General features: G+C 40.7%; 4 protein-coding genes and 4 non-coding genes across 8 annotated transcripts; 1 reads left to right on the forward strand and 7 right to left on the reverse strand.

Moving 5' to 3' along the window:
- Positions 1-406: 406 nt before the first annotated feature.
- On the reverse strand, positions 407-6,434 carry kyat1 (kynurenine aminotransferase 1). The gene is made up of 13 exons (XM_086301188.1): positions 6,154-6,434; positions 6,017-6,075; positions 4,139-4,286; positions 3,860-4,009; positions 3,642-3,728; positions 3,390-3,512; positions 3,104-3,224; positions 2,945-3,021; positions 2,773-2,862; positions 2,412-2,598; positions 2,249-2,325; positions 1,644-1,730; positions 407-1,555 (listed from the first exon to the last, which is right to left on the reverse strand). The coding sequence occupies exons 1-13, from the start codon at positions 6,223-6,225 to the stop codon at positions 1,496-1,498; spliced, it is 1,338 nt and encodes a 445-aa protein (XP_086157314.1). The 5' UTR covers positions 6,226-6,434; the 3' UTR covers positions 407-1,495.
- A 494-nt stretch (positions 6,435-6,928) lies between these two features.
- surf6 (surfeit 6) lies at positions 6,929-9,971 on the reverse strand. The gene is made up of 4 exons (XM_086301189.1): positions 9,738-9,971; positions 8,123-8,326; positions 7,952-8,034; positions 6,929-7,800 (listed from the first exon to the last, which is right to left on the reverse strand). The coding sequence occupies exons 1-4, from the start codon at positions 9,826-9,828 to the stop codon at positions 7,111-7,113; spliced, it is 1,068 nt and encodes a 355-aa protein (XP_086157315.1). The 5' UTR covers positions 9,829-9,971; the 3' UTR covers positions 6,929-7,110.
- On the forward strand, positions 9,959-13,403 carry surf1 (SURF1 cytochrome c oxidase assembly factor). The gene is made up of 9 exons (XM_086301190.1): positions 9,959-10,138; positions 10,258-10,318; positions 10,691-10,815; positions 10,926-11,008; positions 11,190-11,381; positions 11,481-11,553; positions 12,682-12,844; positions 12,984-13,065; positions 13,156-13,403. The coding sequence occupies exons 1-9, from the start codon at positions 10,076-10,078 to the stop codon at positions 13,214-13,216; spliced, it is 903 nt and encodes a 300-aa protein (XP_086157316.1). The 5' UTR covers positions 9,959-10,075; the 3' UTR covers positions 13,217-13,403.
- A 506-nt stretch (positions 13,404-13,909) lies between these two features.
- Positions 13,910-17,263, reverse strand: rpl7a (ribosomal protein L7a). The gene is made up of 8 exons (XM_086301192.1): positions 17,158-17,263; positions 16,125-16,245; positions 15,770-15,919; positions 15,383-15,523; positions 14,928-15,007; positions 14,525-14,655; positions 14,147-14,216; positions 13,910-14,053 (listed from the first exon to the last, which is right to left on the reverse strand). The coding sequence occupies exons 1-8, from the start codon at positions 17,158-17,160 to the stop codon at positions 13,949-13,951; spliced, it is 801 nt and encodes a 266-aa protein (XP_086157318.1). The 5' UTR covers positions 17,161-17,263; the 3' UTR covers positions 13,910-13,948.
- Positions 14,791-14,867, reverse strand: LOC147326172 (small nucleolar RNA SNORD36). Its single transcript, XR_015130639.1, has one exon. It is a non-coding gene; the product is annotated as a small nucleolar RNA SNORD36 (small nucleolar RNA).
- LOC147326173 (small nucleolar RNA SNORD36) lies at positions 15,094-15,166 on the reverse strand. Its single transcript, XR_015130647.1, has one exon. It is a non-coding gene; the product is annotated as a small nucleolar RNA SNORD36 (small nucleolar RNA).
- LOC147326174 (small nucleolar RNA SNORD24) lies at positions 15,617-15,688 on the reverse strand. Its single transcript, XR_015130656.1, has one exon. It is a non-coding gene; the product is annotated as a small nucleolar RNA SNORD24 (small nucleolar RNA).
- On the reverse strand, positions 15,997-16,070 carry LOC147326175 (small nucleolar RNA SNORD24). Its single transcript, XR_015130655.1, has one exon. It is a non-coding gene; the product is annotated as a small nucleolar RNA SNORD24 (small nucleolar RNA).
- Positions 17,264-19,724: the final 2,461 nt, after the last annotated feature.

The raw sequence follows: 19,724 nt of genomic DNA on the forward strand, positions 1-19,724 counted from the left end.
AAACAACCATAGCTCAGATGCTATTTTCTTCATTTATACATGTGTGTAAACTTGCTTGTAATAAATAGAAGCCACGGTATTAAAAACACTTATTTCTGTAACGGCAAGGTGCAGCCCAAATTACTGTGGCATGTGCAAAGTCCAGCATGATGCCGTGTCTTTGAAGAAACAATTTAAGAATGTGTCTTTAGGCACAAAATCAGCATAAATACCAAAGGTAACACAGTGCATACAAACCTTATTGAAGATGACAAACACTTTACAGTGCAAAAACATGTATATTATAAAATTGTAAGTGCTTTATGCTGATATTAATATAAAGTTCAAAAATGGGTAGATAACTGGTTTTATGGCTTTACATTCAGGAGGCACCCTTAACCACAAAACAAGAAGTGAGACACTGATATCTTTGAAATACATTTTTAATGAACTGACAAATTAATAGCCGTGTCACAGTATGCCACCATTATTATTTTGAATTAATACTGCTCTATGTGCTACCCCTCCTGACATCATTATTATTATTAGTAGTAATAGTAGTGGTATTATCATCATCATCATCTGAAAGCACACATACAACTCTTTCTACCCTTATCTAGCACTTCTTGTTTCTTGTGCTAATGTCGGATTTTCACACCAAAGTCCTTTGATGTAAAATGAATAACAGCCTTTAAAATGATGGCAGTTACATCCAATCAATAGAAAAATCTACTCGCAGAAAACAGAATTCCCATTTTTAGTGCAACACTCATACGCCTCAATTCTTAATGCAAAAAATGAGACCTTCTATTAGTGAATGTATTTCATTGTATAAATCCTTACCAACAGTTGTTGGTTTAATTCCAGCCAGAGACAGAAAATGGATGGTTTTATTCATCCAGTATAAAGCACTGCCAAATGAAGCAAGTGGAAGTACCAGCTTTGGTGCCCACTTGTGGTGGGAGAGTGGCTGTTACAGAGTGAATGGGTGGCTCATGTTCCCAGTCTTCCTCAGCCAATGGCTCATGTGAGAACAATTAATATTAGCAATCATAAAGTGATCAGGAATACATTGACTCTTCTCATCACTGATGATTAAATTAGGCTGATTATTTGTGACTAATACATTAAGCCTGGTTCAGCAATACTCACATCCATCTAGAAATGACTACAAAATAAAAATTCTCTCTAAAAAAATTCCTTTATCTGGCAGGAGTGCAACATAAGTGTTGATGAGGTTACTGAGCACAGAGCAATTATTTTACCAGTTTAATGGATGCTTTTATTCAGTGATTTCATTACTTCAAAGTAAGGGCAAATATCCCTGGAGGTAAACTGTGATGTAGAGGTATATTGTTAACTTAAAAATATTTACTGAAAAATACTTCCTCAGTGATTGCTCAAGTGCAAGTGGATGCTCTGTCCGTGCACCTTTAACTGGATCAGGTCAACACCTGAGTTTAAGCAGACTGGAAGAATCTGGGTGGACGGATAAAGCCTCACATCAGTGGTAAGTTTACTCTTTCTGACTCCACTTTCTCAAGATGGCCTCTGCAGCATCCAGCGTGGAGTCCTCCTGTGAGGAGAAAGCAGAGACAGAAAGACTGACAAACAGGAAGTTGTTTCTTGAGATGTACCACTTCAGTAAGAAAGGTCAGGTTTACCTTAACAAAACAGAATCGGATGTACTTGTCAAACTCCTTGCTGTGCTCTGGACTGTAGAACGCAGAGACGGGGATTGTTGCTAAACCCTGCAGATAGAAAAGGCAGGAAAAAACAACAAAGAAAACTCAAAATCTGTGGCAATGGATCAGATTTTGACCACTTAGCATCAATTGTCTCCAATCGATGCTGAAAGTTTGTCCTGTTCATCATCAGTTTCCTTACATGGGGGCATCTATCCCCAACAGTTTTCTAGAATTCGCCAAGCTCAGGGAGCATTCATCAAAAAGTATGCAACTCTTTATGTCTCTGTTACCCACCCTTCAGATATGTACCACGCACTTTAATCGCTGGTCTAAGCAGAAGGACTTGATTGGTTATGTCTCATTAATGTGGTGTAGGTTTACATTTGAGAGTTTGAATCTTCAGTACTGTTTTTCACCTTTCAGGATTTTTTTTTTTTTTACCTCGATCTTCGCTCCATCTTCTCTATCCACCCTCCACCCTTGATCATCTTAAGGATGACCTTACAACATGTGCCCAGATCAATCATTTTATATCCCCACATTTACTCCAAACAAACGTCAATAAAACCTTACATTTTTACCTTTTCTTTAATGAGCCATTTAACAAATCTGAAGTCATACAATTCATCCTTTGTGCTCAGGTCATTCAGGTCCACCTCTGTTTGAGGAAAAAAGACAAAAAGGTAAATACTGATTTCAGATGATGAAAGATGTATAAAACAAAGATGACTGTTCATCACTCACTGACTGAGGAGATGTCTGTGACCATGAAGTAGCCTCCCTCTGGCATGATAGGCTGCAGCCCCACGCTCTCCAGACACGAGGCCAGCTTCTTTCTTTTGTGGTGCAGCATCGTGGGAAGCTGCTGGAAGTAGCTCTCAGGAGTCCCAAACAGCTCATATTCCCGTTCAAATCCATGAGCGACTGCCTCCTGGTGGTAAGGAAGAAGGATGGAGAGAGTTTTAAAATTTAACCTGATCAAGCAATTCTGATTAGATAAAGCACAAGAAGAAAGAAACAAAACAAAATTGATCTGCTCAAATAGCTATAATTTCACAGCCCTACTAAAGTAGTACTAATATTAATTTAGAAAGTATGCATTTACTTGAGCGGCTGTTGCGCAGTGATAAACAGAGTTCTGATGGATGGTTTTCATGTATTTGATGATATTTCCAGAGCCGATGGCCCAGCCAACCTGAAAAATATGAGTAAAAAAACAAATCAGATCACACTAACAACGTGTTGCAAAGACAATGACCCTACAGACTGTGTGTTACCTTCCAGCCAGTAGCACTAAATGTCTTTCCAGCACTGCCGACAGTTACAGTTCTTTCCCACATGCCAGGAAGGCTGGCTGCCAAAGAATAGGAAAAACAAACATTAGATGACACGTCGGCACTGTCGCTAGCTAGTTTGTGTGTAATCTGCTATCCCACCTATCTTTATGTGCTTGGCTCCATCATACGTGAGCCATTCATACACCTCGTCACTGAAGCACAGCAGATTGTGCTTAATACACAGATCGGCAATCATTTGGAGCTCTTCTATCTTGTAAACCTGTAACACACACGGATGCATGTTTGTATCCGAGAGTAAAGTCGATATATTAAATGAAAACATAGAAAATGGCAAGAAAATAAAATCCCATTAGTTGAAAATTCCACAACCCAAATCAGACTTATGTGCACGGTAACGGCCTCGTGAGGGCATAATTAATCTTACCTTGCCTAATGGGTTGTTGGGAGTGTTGATAACAATGGCTTTAGTGCGAGGAGTAATTTTACTGGCCAGCTCGTCAGCAGAAAGAACCCAGTCTCCACTTGATAGGATAGCACTGCCCTCTCTCTGTTGCAAATGGGAAAACACAAAAGAGAAGAAATATGTACAGGATCCATACATTGAGGATCCTAAATTGAAAAGAAAATGTGAAATTATCAGTTTCTATTCTATTTTTTAGAAACATGAACCACTCACTGGTCTCAGAGGAACATAAACTGCCTTTCCTCCAGCCATCACCACCATGGGCTGGTAGCAGTCAAAGAACGGTTCGATAATGATGACCTGAAACGTAAATTACTTTTTTAAGAGAGAGAAAAAACCCAACTCTCAGTTCTTTATATTTTCACTTGAACGTTGATCACTAGTTTCTTGTTTTTTGACAGCACTACTTATCACTTTGTTGATTTCTGTACCTCATCCCCTTCATCAATCAGACCCTGGAAAGCGCAGAAGAGGGCCTGATAAGCACCAACGGTCACCAGGATATCTTCGAGAGGGTCGATGTTCTGTACAACAATCCTACTAAAGAATTTAGCCAAACTTTTAACAAGAGGGGGGTGACCCTGAGGAAAGAATATAATAAAAAAGCCATTCAATATTTGCTCTGCAACTATTTCAATTTCATCTGTCCTTTTAATCCCTCAGAAAAATGACTGAAATCGGGTCCCCCTTTGGGATGCCTTTGTGCTTACAAAAGCTCGGGTGTACTGGTGCATTTGAGGTCCTCCGTTGATGGCCTTGCAGAAGGCCTCCTGGATAAACTGCGGAGGGGAGAAGTCGGGAAATCCCTGGCCGAGGTTCACTGCTTTGTAATCTGCTGCGAGCTGTGTGAACTCAACCCTGTGGGCGTGAGGTGAGTGAGACAAAGCAATGATGTTACGAGATGTGTCAGTAAGAATGAAACAATCAGAGGGTTTGTTCCATTTCAATTCATCTCAGTTAAGAAGATTGTTGATTTCAAGCATCCATCATTCTATTTTAGCTTGAGTTACACTTCTGAGAATCTATATTTTAGAGTGGTAGCATCTTTACCCTAAAATATTTGAAGGACCAAGTTTAATTAGTTTTCTAGACTTGTGAATCAAAAAATGACTCCTTAAAAATGACAGGGATCTGACATTTTTTTTAATAAGTCCTATTAAAACGTGTATCATACATAAGTATTTAATGCACATTCTTTTTGTGATAGTTGCCATTATATTCTGCAGAAATCTGCTTGGCTTGTGACAGACACATTTGCACTTGACCCACGATGACAGACTTGGGTAAAAGTTAAACACTAAACTATGAAAGTGTTCAATGCTGACCTTTGTAAACAAGACGCAATCAAAATGTGGAAGTGTCTCAGTATTTGAGACGGAGACCAAGGGTTAAAAATGCAGTGCAGTCCTTCATGAAGTCACACATCTGATCACTCGGGGCCCATCTGAGCAAACTGTAATTTACTAGCTCAACCATTAAGCCTAGGGCTGGGGACAACTACATTTATCCAAGGGCCAGAATTTTTCTCAGGAGACACTGTGAGTAGCTCTCATAAAATAAAATAAAAATAGTATCATAGGTAATATATTATTTAATTATGCTAATTATCTATTTCTAAATTTACGTTATTCCTTATCCCTTGTCACTGTTAATACTTGCATTACTTGAACTGGAGCAAGCCACTAAAGGGCGATTGTGATACACTATTTTAGGTTTCATATTTGTGAAGATTTCAAGATAATCATCGCCTACACATGCAATGTACTTGTACATTGTGGAGTCTGGGAATCTGCAATTTGTGTTTGCATCTTTTCACTGAATTTGTTTACCCGCTCTTTAATTGTTTGTCGTTTTAGCTGTGTTTGGTGGTCATAGAAATGGTTTTATAGCTTGGTGACATAAAACGTGCACATGAAACACTACAAGAAATGTTAAATGAGAGATACTACTTATTAGGCTATTCCTGTATTCAGTCATATTCTAGGGGCTGGGTGAACAGCTCTGGTGGGCTAAATGTGGCAATATTTCAATAATTAAAAATATGCAAAACCTTAATTAAATAAAACACCTGACTTTTTCTGCTGTCTATAATGACATATATGGATTCCACTATGAAGCACATTTTTATTAGTTTGTGACACTTTAAAAAAAAAAAAAAAGAAAGTGGCTCAGCTCCAAACTGTGCGACCTTGCTCTCAACCAATCAGATGTAGGTGATACATCCGATTGGTGGAGGTAGGAGGCAGGTCATAAGCAACAAACTGGTAGAGTTTTATTTTTATTTTTCTTCTTTTTTCAGTTAAACAATTTGTTTAGGAGAAGGCAGAAAGCAGGTCAGCTTAATTCAGTTCAGTGAAATATGCTGACAAAAACATTTCTCTTTCTGTTTCTGTTCTTCTTCTTCTTTTAACCATAAATCGCCCAATGAGCAGGTACCTGAATGCAACTTTAAACGTGCTCAGCAACTGCAGACTCTGTTGTGAAATATTACTTTGCTGTTATAGTTAAAATATTACACATATGATACTTTACCTTTGGTTGAGTAATCATCCCCCCAAAAACACGGACATTTCAGTGTATTTACTCACCAGACATTCTTATCCACCCCGTCTGTCCTGCGTGCGTGAAGTCGCCTGGACATTATGACCTGAAGCAACAAAACAAGCTTTAAAATACGCGGTCATGCTGGAGACCTCTGTCTTCAGTTTAACGGAGCTGTGCCTACCTTATGATTGTTTTTAACTGAACTCTGCCGAAGTAGGACCAAACTTGCTGCAATGTTCCTGATTATTCCCATTAATAAATGATCACAGCCTCACAGGAGCAGACGACATTTAATGTTGTCACTGAGTCCCTGCAGAAGGAAAAAAAATATCTGTAGACGTTTCTGTTCACCTGAAAGTCCAGGGTTGCTGTTGTTTGGGACCAGTGCGAGTTGATAACGAAGGCCCCAGCAACTCCCCTTCAGCCTCCTTGTGTTTTGATATCTACTTCCTGTGTGGGCGTGGCGAGATATTACAATTAGAAACGTCACGGACAACAAACACGGGCCCAAAACTCAAGCCGCGGTTCAGCTCTGTTGACGTATATGTCATCAACTAACCATATGCTAGTTTTTATTTTTTTAAATACTGTTTTAAAAAGTAGCCGTGAATTTAGGAGAAATATTCCTGAACGTTTCATTTCCTGCAGTTGCTTTTTTTTTTTTTTTTTTCCGGAGAGGACTCAGGTAATCCTCCAGCAGCCTCAGGACTGACTTTTATCACTGCCAGTGACAAAGTAGTCCGAAAAAAAGTTAAACCACAGTCATTAATCTTTTTATAGTTCAAATTAAAAAAATTACATCGATAAAATTAAAAAATATATTTAATGAGTTGGCGCTCATTGGCGTTTGGCCTGAGAGAAAACCAGGCTTACTTGGCTGTATTTGTGCTATGCAAATGTTTTGCTAACCAGCGTCTTTTTGGTCAACAGGCACACACACAAACACACACACAGAGCCTGTTAATTTGAATTATATTCATTATCATGTTCATAATACCATTTTATTGACCATGAAACAAGGTATTTCTCCTGGGCATTAGGGTCAGGCAATATCTGCACAAGGAGAACATTTATTATCATGTGAATATCACAGTGCCATACAGAAACTGAAACAAGATGCAAGTTGTCTTTCCTTCGACTAAACTGTGGCTTTTTTCAAGTCCTCAGGCAGCACCCGGCCCTTCTTCCGCGCCCTGTCCTTCTTCTTCTCTGCCCTGACTTGCTTGCGTTTCCGCAGGTTCTTTTGCCTCTTGTCCTGCCGCTGCTGCATCTTTTCTAGGACGTGCTCGCTCCGCTGCTCCCATTTCTTCTTTTTCTGAGTGCGCCTCTTCTCCTTCTTCTTCAGCGACTCGCGCAGCATCTCCTCGTTGTCCTTGATTTTGATGCCCTCTGCCTTGTAGAGCATGTTGGTCCACATGATCTTCTTTTCCATCTCGCAGGCCTTCTCCTCGTCTTTCTCTCTCAGCTGTTCCAGCTTGGCTTTGCGAGCCTCCACGCGGCTGAGCAGCTGCTTGTAGTTCTTCCCCGTCAGAGGAGTTATCTGGCCTTTTATCCCCTGTTTCTTGATCTTCTTTTTTTGTTTCTTGTCTATATAACCCTCGTCCACCGTCTCAACCTTGTTGAAGACCAGAGCAGTCTCATTTCTTTTGCTCGAGGCAGGGACGTGCTCCTCTTCCTGTTTTACCTCTAACGGCTGTTCTTTCCCACTTTTTTCAGCCAGTTTCTTCATCAGAAATTCTTTTCTTTTCCTCTTCTTGCGCTCCCGCTCCAGCTTTCGCTTTGCTCGCTTCGCCTGGACAGCTTCTGATAATGCATCCTTTGGAGTTCCCTGATAAAAGACAGGTTAACATGGTTAAGCTTCAACAATAATTCTAGGGCACCCAGCGGTGACATCACTTCCTGTTTTAGATGATCCTCAGTACCCCTCCCCCCCTACAGTCTCTGTCTTTCATACTGTGCCATCTCTGAAAACTGCATACCTGTCCTCTGGACTCTTCAATCTTTTCATGGAGCCTTTTGCGTAATACATCGACTGTAGTGAAGCTGGAGTCTACACTTCCTCCTTAAAGAAAAAGAAAATAAGCATTAAATGAGACCCAGTTATGTAAAGAGAAAAACCTCCACACAGGACCAGCGTAGGCTTGGTATACCTTGATGCTTCTGGTGTGCAGCTCCATTTGCGGCCTCAGTGTTGGACCCGTTTGGTTTCACGGCAGCTTTGATTTTCTGTGCTGCTGGAGAGGGTGAAGGCTTCTGTTGGGGTTTGGGAGTCTTGCCATCTGTGGCCTCATCTTTCTTTTTGCATTTTTTCTTCTTCTTTGGAGGACCAGTGTCACTTTTAGCTTTGAAATGAACTGTACACACACAAACACAATGCACATATTGACGATTGCATGTATATAATGTGTCACTGCAGTTCTACAACATTGCTATTACAGTTACTAGCCTAGGGCCTGCAACATGTTCAGATAACGTCAGCTAACTGGAGAAAAGAGGATTTGAAATTTTCTGTTGGTAAACTCATGATCAGCTTGTTTCCTCATTTTTCATGAGAAAAAAAAACCCAGTCACAGCTGATTTGGTGGGTGACTCTTCTCTTATAAAAGCAATCCTATTAGCAGTAAAACACCTGCCAGTCAGTTTATCTCATGACTTCTTAATATGAAAAAAACCTGTCCTGGCATAATGTGATCAAAGGATGTATGTCTACAAGTTATGAGCTCTTTGGTTTAAAAGTAGTCCACCTGGAGGTCTAGTGTGCACATACTTGTACAATGAGACATTTTTAAGCCATTTTGCCATATTGTCACTTTTATTGCATAGATTTTTCTCTATAATTTTAAATCTGAGTCCTAGACAACAACCATGCATTAGCCCCAGCTGATGGACTTGAAGAGGACATTAAAGAAGTGTAATGGGAACTACTGTTGAATCTCAGTTGTCTGCGTCTGCAATGGAATATAACCAAGTCTTTAAGTTGGGTGCACAGCCTGTCAGAGCATCTCAAGGGAGGAAACTCAACACTAGGTTGTAGACTTAAGAAATCTACTGCTTAGGAAGACTGCAGAAGTATTTAAGACTTTATTTATATTTTAAATTAAGTTTATGTGTCTATTTACTTTGAGCATTTAAAAGGGGGATTTGTGTAAAACTTCTGTGGCACCTAAATAGTTACTGCATTACTTTTGTTAAAGCCCTTGAATAAAAGTTGAGCCTCTGCACTTGCCTGATTGATTTAAAGTCAACAGTGTACAGAGGAAAAACTACAAAAACAACAAAAAAGTAGCATTGTCCAAAAACCTATGGAGCCAACTTTAAAAGACATAAAAAGGTCATTTACAATATTAGTTCCCACCGAGTTATAAATTAATCTTGTTATCTACAACTTCCCACATAAATGAAATCAGTGAAAAGGAGAAAATTGATACCTTTAGAAATTTAGATAAATAAATGACAAAAAACTCATTTTTTAAATCAGTTTTGGGGACAAAAAAAGTATTTTAAGAGAAATAGCAGATTATTTTTCTGACATGCTATCAGTTTGGTAACTTTAATGAACAAGGGGCGCATAAAGCCATCAGATTAAACACTGTAGCGCCTCCTGTGGTACAAAGTAGGTAAAACGTGAAACCGTGGCACAAGGTTTGATGACACTTGCTGAGTTTTACGTAGTTTTTCCACAATAAATAACACCTAAATGTTAAAGTCTGCACTACAGCTTCAATTTTACCATGTAAACAAACCCAAGCATTTAGCTAACATTACCGAACGGTCTCTTCCTGGACTCCTGGTCTCGTTGAGAAAACACTTTACTTGCAAGTTTCTGAATGTACGAATCCTTTGAGGCGAGATCCATGTCGACAAGTGAAACGGGCTCCCACCTTTAATCCGGATAAAACACACACACGATATTTACCGATAAAAACATCAGCACGTTCACATACGCACGTGTGTAAAAATTTAAAGGGGCGGGGCGTCCCCAATCCGGAAGTAGTAACACCAGAAGTGGTCCCCCTCCAAGCAGAAACTTGTCAGTTATGTAGTTGTAATGTAGCCGGTTGTCTCGTCCATTTTCATCCATTTCCACGTTGTTTTGATTCAGAATGGTCTCTCTGACATCTCTGCTGACTTACTCCCGGAGGCTGCTGCCGACACTAAAAGCACAGGTGCGTTAGTTTTCGCAGTTTTTCGTCTCAAACAAAAAAAAAAAACGTCAAAGTCATTTTCATCGCCGAGTGAACGACTTGCAAAAATGCTGAGTTTATTTTATACATTTGTATTTCAGAATCATGCATTTTACACCAAGAGGTCTTTCTTCTTGCCAGGAGCCTTCAAACGTGTAGACGGTACAAACTAAACTTGTCAACAATTACACCACCTTTAGATAATTAGCGAATAAAGTCACTGTTACATATTTTTTCCACTTAAAAAAAAAAGACTAGAAAATAAATCTGTTTTGTATCTGTTATATGGTATTTTGTCTTTAATGGTGAAATTAGGTAAAAAAGTAATTACTACGTAATAATATAAGAAAATCAACAAAACCTGTTCGGTTTACATTAATGTCTGTCTGCATGGCTGCTGAAATAATCTTTGTGTATAATTTTTTTGGGTAGCATATATACGTTATTCCATTATATTATTTGTAACTGTTATGTCAATATGCTGTTCGATTCTCCAAGGAATCCACCTTTCACTATTATTCTTTACATATCCAGGCAGGTTCCTTGGCTTTGGACGACAGTCCAGCTCCACAGCAGCCACAGCTGCAGAGAAAGACTCTTTTCTTAAATGGTTCCTGCTGCTCATCCCTGCCACCACCTTTGGCCTCGGCACATGGCAGGTACCACTTATTTGTTGATTGTTATTGCTTTTTTAAATACACACAATGCAGTTACGTCTTTCTGGTTGTTGTTGGGTGTACTCCAGTGTCTTCATTGCCTTCATCTGTAGGTGAAAAGGCGTCAGTGGAAATTGAAGCTGATTGATGACCTGACCCGACTCACTACGGCAGAACCCATTCCTCTTCCTCTTGAGTAAGTGGCAGAGAGTGGCTAGGTCCTGTATCTATGACAGAAAATATGAAAAAGTATAACAGGTGCTCTTTAACACTTCATGTAATATCTTAATGTGCAGAAGTTGAATAAGCTGCGTTTTTTACATATGTGAATCATTAAGGCACAGATTTACATACCATTTTCCCGCCTTGCATTCTAGTCCTTATGAGGTTAATAACCTCGAGTACAGAAGAGTCAAGGTACGTGGACGTTACGATCACTCCCAAGAGCTATACATTATGCCCCGCTCACCAGTCGACCCAGAGAGAGAGGCCAGAGAAGCAGGAAGGCTCTCTTCAAGTGCAGAGACCGGCGCTAATGTCATCACCCCATTCCACTGTACCGACCTCGGGTAAGGAGCCAGATAAAACATCTCACCATAGCAATATCTGTACATTGATTGATACATCGCTGCTCTCAACACTGATTTATACCGTCTGTGTCACTGAAGCATCACAATCCTGGTGAACAGAGGATTCGTGCCAAGGCAGAAAATAAGACCAGAGACCAGGATGAAGGGACAGGTGAGGGGAAGACATCAGATGCTGGGTAAACACAGAGGTTTTACACCAGGCTGGAGTGTTAAGTCTTTGAGATTTGTTAATTGCACAAAGACTAACTTATTCTTCAAGACTAATAAGACTAACTTATAAGTCTAATAGGTTTGTCACAAGCTATGTTAGAACTAAGACTACAGTTCAGTTCTTAGGTTTTACATACCACGACATAATAAAAAGTCATCTTGTTGACAGCAAGTCTTAACGGCTAAATACAACTTCAGATGAACAACAACATGACACATCACACCATGTAATTATTTACTGAACAAAAACTAAGCCAAAATGCAGAAGCAGCATGTGTAAAAATGATCTACACCCTGATAAATAAGTGCACTTGATTCATTGATCATAAGCAAGTATGAGCACCTCAGTAAAAGTAGAGGTTTTGGTAGTTCGCTGGTCTGGAGCATTTATGTGTGTGTTAACAGAATACCAAAGAGATAACAGCAATGATCCCTTGCCTATCTGGGAAGGGTTAAAGGACCATTTCCAAACAATTTGAAATCCATCATTGTACGTTGAGAAAGATTATTTACAAATGGAAAACACTGAAGAGTTTCCAGTCTTCCCAGGAGTGGAAGTCCTGGCAAAACACCTCAAGGCCAGACTGTGCAATGCTTAGAGAAATTGCAAAAAACCCAGTAGCTACATGCCAGACTTTGCAGGCCCCAGTTAGCGTGTTAATGTTAAACATGTTAAACAGCACAAAGAAAAATAATGAACAAGTATGGCTTACTTTGTTCACAGATAACCTATTTTGGAGCACAAGTTACTATGTTGATCCACCTTGGTAAGAAGCGAACCATCCCTGAAGTTACCTGGTCAAGACAAATCCCACGTCCTGGTATAGGCCTGGGGTGTTTCCAGTTTTGAAAACCTCTTTATGCACTGAGAATTCATCTTCAATTAGGCCCCAACTCCCTTTAGTAATTGAATAGTTTAAATATGCCTGTGAAAGTGCCTCGAAGACCCATTTATTGTCATGTTACTCCTACAGAACTGACTTACACCGCTTGACTGTTCGCTAAACTACTAACACCACCTTTGTGTTGTTGTAAACACTTGAATCACTGAAATGCTGCCTTTATGCAGGTGGAGGATGAGGTGGAGTTGGTGGGAGTGGTCAGACTGACAGAGAATCGTAAACCCTTTGTACCAAACAATGACGTGGAGAGAAACCGCTGGCATTACCGTGACCTGGAAGCGATGGCACAAGTCACTGGAGCCGCACCCATCTTCATTGATGCCGACTTTGGTATGTTTAGTGCTCTTTGACGCAGTGACTTTACATTAAGATTAAACCTCTGCAATCCTCCATGTATGCTGTTTATCTCACTCACATCAACAGAAACACTTCAATTTGAAAGTAATTAAAAGTTTTGTGTCTCACGCAGGTAGCACTATTCCTGGTGGGCCAATAGGTGGACAGACCAGGGTCACACTGAGGAATGAACACATGCAGTACATAATAACATGGTGAGTGTTTTGTTTTGGACTGCTGTACATCTGTTACACTCATGTGTCAAGGTGCATTTGATAAAATGCAGAATTACTTTTTTCTTCTAGGTATGGTTTGTGTGCAGCTACTTCCTACATGTGGTATGCAAAGTTCATCAAGAGGATTTAAAGCAATAAAATTATTTTACTTGGTACTTGAATGATGGGTTTGTGCTTAACTTGTAGCTCCAGCCTGGTACATATATTATGTAAATAGCTTCATGTGTAAATAAAGTACTCAAGATCGGGGATTCTGTCATTTACCTTGTTGTATGTACTATGTGCCAATAATAACCGTTGGGGAAAAAAAAAAAAGCGCCTCGTGTCCTGTAAATTATGTGGTTTTGACAAAGCATCTTATGTTAAATTTAAGCCAGTTTTTCTGTTTTTTTTTTTGTTTTTTTTAAACAGGTTAACTTTACTGCTGGATGATACTAAATATAAGTAATTTCAGTGCGATCAGATTCAGTAACTCCAGTTACAGAAACTTAGACCATCAATACGTCTTCACTTACAGGAATTGAAAGGCAGAGTTCATGATATTTTTCACCTTTCAAGTTGTGGTTTCTCAGTTATTAAAGAAAAAAAACTATCCCGATTTCAAGCAATTTGTCAGATAATGCCCAAGATTATCATCTTGATTTAAACTGTGACACTTCAGGATTCGGCATGGGAAACCTAAAAATGTCAGTTCCACCCTTATTATAACAATCAGAATTTAAAATGCTCCCATGTTTACGTTTCCTGCTGTCACTGTGTTGACACCTGCAATCTGATTCTAACATTTCTATCATTTTAGTTTGAAAATTAAACAACAGAAGTCTTCTTCTTTTAGGGCATACATTTTTTTATTCCAAACAATTTAACCAAGCTTGGTTGCAAGTTCCTTGGCCTTTGCCTTCTCCAGCTTAGTGATGCGGGCTGTGGATTTGGGACCCATGATGTTACCTCCCCAGTGACGGCGGATCTGGAAAATGAGATTGCGAACAGTTAAAATTTGTACAATTTGTTTTAGGATTTGTGAAATGTAAACACTGCTAACTGAGTAATGGCTATTCACCTCCTCGTATCTGTCATTGTAGTTGGTCTTGATGGCTTCCACGAGCTTAGCAAGTGCACCTTTGTCCTCACTAGGAGTAGGGGGAAAAAGAAAAAAAAAAGAGAGAAAAGATGGTCAATGCAGTACCGACACTTGTATTCAGATGACTAAATTTTCCTGTCTGAAAAGTCACTTCAAATTTATACATATTGTGGTCCCTGATTAAAAAGTCAACTGCTGTAGAAAATAATCCAAGCAAATTTGAAGATGTGAACTAAGATCTCACTCCAGAGGAAGTATCGAATCTTTTCTCCAGCCAGTTATTGAACACGTACTAAAAATCATTTGCCAAACTTCACTGTCACACTTGGGCACAGTTCAGTGTATGTTCATACTCACGGGTTAATCTGTGTGAAGGCAAATGAAGTGCATGTCTTTCTGTGCACCAGTCTGCCCAGTCTAGCCTTCCCCTTCACGATGCAGTAAGGGACACCCATCTTGCGGCACAGAGCAGGCAGGAAGACCACGAGCTAGAAATTCAGGGGAGCCACAGGAAGTATTAACATTTCAGGAAGCAAAAAATTTTGAGTTTATCCATGGAGTGTGGCAACCATATTGCCTTTTACAAAAATTAATAAATGATAACTTGTTTTTCATTTGTGGTCTGTGCTCAGGGTTAAAAAGCTCGTATGTTTTGATCCACACAGAGGATTCAGGTGAAGAAATTCAGACATCATTGCCAGAGACCACTTTTTACACTAAACTGAACCCAACATGCATTCACATATTACACCAATCTCACCTCAATAGGATCCACATCATGGGCAATGACGACCAGCTGGGCCTTCTTGCTCTCCACCAGAGAGGTGACGGTGTTCACACCTGCAGAGAGCGAAAACCAAAAGGCAGAAATTAAAATGTTTGATCCACCAACTTAATCCAGAAAAACTTTTCATTATTTTTTGGCCAATGCTCAGGGTTAAAAAGCTCAAAAACCATCACAGCAAGTTTCAGGTGAAGAAATTCTGGTCATCACTGCATTGAGGCCAAGTCAGATGAGGCTGAACTAACAAGAACACAAAATAGGTTCTAATGCACAGTTTAAGACTGTTTAGGAGCAAACCTACAATTCCAGCAGCACTCCTGAAATACATAAGACCGAGCTGCCAACTAGGCCAGCACAAGTCTTAAACTTTAATACATTTTTACTAAACTGTGGAGCTTAACAAAGACAGGACTTTGTTCAATCAAACTCACCTGCACGGATAATGGGAGGCCTCTTTGTTGGGGCATCTCCCTTTCCAGCAGCCTTCTGCTCAGCACGAGCCAGCAGCCTCTGCTTCTTCTCCTGCTTGGTCTCGGGCCTGTACTTGTGAGCCAGCTTGAACAGCTGAGTGGCTGCGGAAGAAACCAATTAAAATTAAAAATGTAAACACTGAAATTTGGGCAACAAGTTTGGCTTACTACAAAGCTACCATGATTACAAACACATGCATCAGTGATCTTGGTGGAAATCGTCCGCATAACTGGTCAGATAGCAAATACTCTTTCACATCACTTGCACAGTGAAACAGTCCTTCTTAGAACCCACATGACAACTCTGACATACTGCCATACAGAAGAAAACCACTTGCTTGTACTTACCAGTCTGGCGGTCCAGAGCCTGGGTGAACTGGTTGATCGCAGGGGGAACCTTCAGACGCTTGTAGAGGATGGAGCGCTGCCTCTGCAGGCGGACGTAACGAGGCCATTTCACAAAGCGTGTCAAATCACGCTTGGGCTGAATATCCTGGCCTGTGGTAAAGCACAACAAATTCATCATTATCTACCATTAAACAGAAACTTTCTCTTAATTTAATGTTAATATAATGTGCATCAGCGATCTTGGTGGGAATATTGTCATCAGTGGTATTAAGATAGCAAATATTCTTTTACATCATCTGCACCTGTATGACCACTAGCTTATGCCCCCAATAAAGTGGCACCTGCAGATACTCACCGATGCCAAAGTTCTTGGGCCTCTTCTCGAACAGGGGGTTGACTACTTTCTTGGCCTCATGCTTCTTGGCCACTGAAGGGGCTGGTGCCACCTTCTTCCCCTTAGCCTTCTTTCCCTTAGGCTGTGGAAAAGGGAACAGTGTGTTACAGAAGCATAAACACAAGCAACTTTAACCTAACATGACTATTAACTTGTAAACATGTTACTCCGCATGTAAACTTACAACACTGCTCTACCTTTCCCAACCGTGTCAGGGAGTTGCTTAGCCTAGCTTTAGCAACTACCCTTGTCAATTTCCCACAAAATAATTTTTAAATCTAGCAAAAATACAATCAAAAGACCACTTTAGTTCTTTTTAGAGCTGTAATGCAAAAAGCAAGAAATAAACCCCAAAAGCCAGAGAATGACTTCAGAGCTCAACTAATCTCCATGCTGCTACACCAACACCAACACCTAAGGGACGTCATACACACTGAACTAAAGACCGATTCAGGATGATAACGTATCAATGAAAACGTAGGTAAAACTTGCGTGTTTGTGAATACATTCAATAAACGACAGAAACACAACTAATGTGAGGCCAAAAGGAAGGTTAATACCGACCCACGCTCAGGCCCATTCCCTAATGCTAGTCAGTAAACTAGCAGGGCACACAAACTTGTACCCCGGTAGTATTGTACTTCTACTTTACAAAATACATACAACCGTCTGGAAAATTAAAAAGAAAAACACAAAAATTTAATAAAAACAAAACAAAAACGAGCTTCTAAAACAAGCATGTTCATCGCCTTTAGCTTCAGCACTCCACAGGCAGCCACAGCACTGTTAGCACCGGTTACACATCGACCAACATAACCTACGTTTTTCGCAAAAACAACACAGCATCAAAGCACAATATTAACATCACGGCCCTACACAAAGTTCAAAGACTTAATTGGCACTTTCTACAGTATAAAAATATAAATGTATGAAAGGATGCAAACAGATACAACAGATAACATATTTCCCCCAGAAGGAACAGCTATGTACCCACCATGTCGGTTCAGGCAGAAAGGAAGACCGGGGCATGCTGGGTAGCGTAAATACCGCGAGGCTTGCTGCGTGTTACGTGGCTTCCAAAAGTGCCGATCTGAAGTCAGATTTTACAGCTACCTGCCAGTTCAAGCTTTGTTTCTTAAAAAACGGAATACTGACTCGGAATCTGTGTTACACTGACGTATCAATGATTGGGATTTATTTTAATTTTCTTTGCCGCACTGATAAAACATATTATTCTAAACATTTATATGAATGAAAAATTAACATTAACGTTTTGTTTTAAAAGCATAGGATTTTTTATGACGTAGTAACGTCATACCACACATTTCTAGTTTAGTTTCACTTTATTTTAAAAACGAAAACTTAAAAAGTAGAAGAAAATAAACAGTAATAATTGATTTAACTTTATTTTATTGATCATAGTAATTCTGTACTGCAGTTTATGACCATTTAGTTTGTTTAATACTATTTGACAAGCATAAAATAGTATTTTGCCAACAATATGATTCCCAAAACTTGGCATGGTGTGCAAAAACTGAGGAAATCAGACCAGTAGTTGTGTTCTGTGTATTTACCGATATCTAAAAGTTTTCCTTTGAACTTAGCAGCCAGGGTTTTAGATTAAACCCTGAGGGTGTGCCATGTCTGTCCAGCATCCTGCCACCTGATCCAACTGACCACCACACAGCTTGTTGCTGTTCAACCGCCTGTGGCTGGCACGCCACCACCTGTTCAACCGCCTGCGGCTGCCATGCCACCACCTACTCAACCGCCTGCAGCTGCCACACCACCAACTACCTACGGCTGCCACGCTGCCATCTGCTCATGCCTGCAGCTGCCATGCTGCCACCTGCTCAACCGCCTGTGGCCTCTACACTGCTTTCAGGCCCAGTCGCATCTCTGCCTGAGCCAGAGGTCAGCATGCCGGAAGGACCTGCTCTGCCCAAGCCAGAGGTTCTGTGGGCTGTCTGGACTTGCCATGCCCACGCCAGAGGTCTGTTCTTTGTGGGGACCTATTCGACCTACCATAGCCTGAGCTGCTCAGCCACAGTTGGCAGCTCCATCATATCGCTGGTCATCTGCCATGCCACGCCGCCACTGGACCTGTGGTCGGCATCAGAACTTTTTCTCTGCCACTGCCAGATCTGCAGCAGGCCACCAGAACAATTTCTCCACCGCTGCAGGACCCGGGTCTCATGTGTTGCTTTGGGTTTAATGAATATTGTGATTCAATAAAAGGACTAGCTGTTACAATCCCTGATATTGCATTGCTTCTAATGGAGAAAGTCTTGAGGGATGGCTACTATGAGGAAAGGCAGCCTGGAAGCTTTACCAGCAGGACACATCATCAGTTGTGTGCTTTAACTTCACAGGGTGTTTCGGCCTTTTATCACAAGACACCATCGGCTCAGGCAGGCCCACCACAGGGCATGTGTCTTACATCCTCCCACAGTACCATCAGCTCAATGACATAAGCAAGTTTTTGAGAGTTAGGCCAAAAGACAAGGTCTGGTCACAAATGAGGTGTAACAATTTCTGTGGGGAAAATTAGTCTCTCATCCAAGTCAGCTTGCATCTGCCAATCCCTGGCGACCTTCAGCGGTCCCAGATCCGGGGGTTGAAGAGCTAGTTCTTAGCTTGTCCTACTCCCGGACAAATACCGATGCTCCTCTTGGTTTGTGAAAGGTTGGGTGTTAATGGATTCCCCTTTGTACTCAACTTTTTCAGCTAGACACCCGAGGACCTGGTTGTGTCTCCATGTGTACCTGCCTTGAGTAAGGCTAGTCCTACAACAAACCAAAATGTTCTTGGTGTTGCTGGATGTGCACACAGGGGGCAGGATGGGTCCTTTCCAAACCAAAGCTGCAGATTTATGGGGAAAGGCAGCACATCATATGATGAAACTTAGCCTATTACACTCCATTCTGCAGATTTCACTCCATTGAGTTTCCTCTTTTCAAGACACTCCCAATTCATCCAGCGACCCTGCTTGGCCAGCGCTACAGCTCTGGCATTTCTTTTTTATTCAAAATATTGAGTATTTGTGGATATAGTTTACAAAGAAAAAAAGAAGATGGAAAAACACAAACTGTTTACAATGAATACAAAACAGAACTCATGTTGGAACATTGTTTTCTTCTCTTATTATTTACCAAACAAGCAACGAGAAAAAAAAACAAAAACAGACAAAAAACAAAAAGAGAGAAGAAAAAACGAAAACACCCTGCTCTTTGCTCTGGGAATATACTTATCATCCTCTCCCGCTGTACCAAAGGGAGCAAGTAGGGGGTTGAGAGCTAGTTTCAGGCTGGTAGCCTTGTTCAAAGTGCAGAAAACCTCCTCCCAAAAATTTGCCAGGGCAGGGCAGGTCCAAAACACGTGGGTTAGATTGGCATCATTAGACCCGCACCTGTTACATTGAGGGTCTAAACTGGGATGAAGCTTAACTAGTTTGGATTTAGATAAGTGGGCCCTGTGGACTACTTTGAATTGTAGCAGGGAATGACGGGCGCAGAGTGATGTAGAATTTACCAGAGAGAAGACTGAGTCCCAGACGTCATC

This window comes from Aulonocara sp. 'chitande type north' Nkhata Bay, linkage group LG7, assembly GCF_057382095.1.
Source record: "Aulonocara sp. 'chitande type north' Nkhata Bay isolate Kocher_YH1m ecotype deep benthic linkage group LG7, A_spYH_male_GT1.1, whole genome shotgun sequence".
NCBI lineage: Eukaryota > Metazoa > Chordata > Actinopteri > Cichliformes > Cichlidae > Aulonocara > Aulonocara sp. 'chitande type north' Nkhata Bay.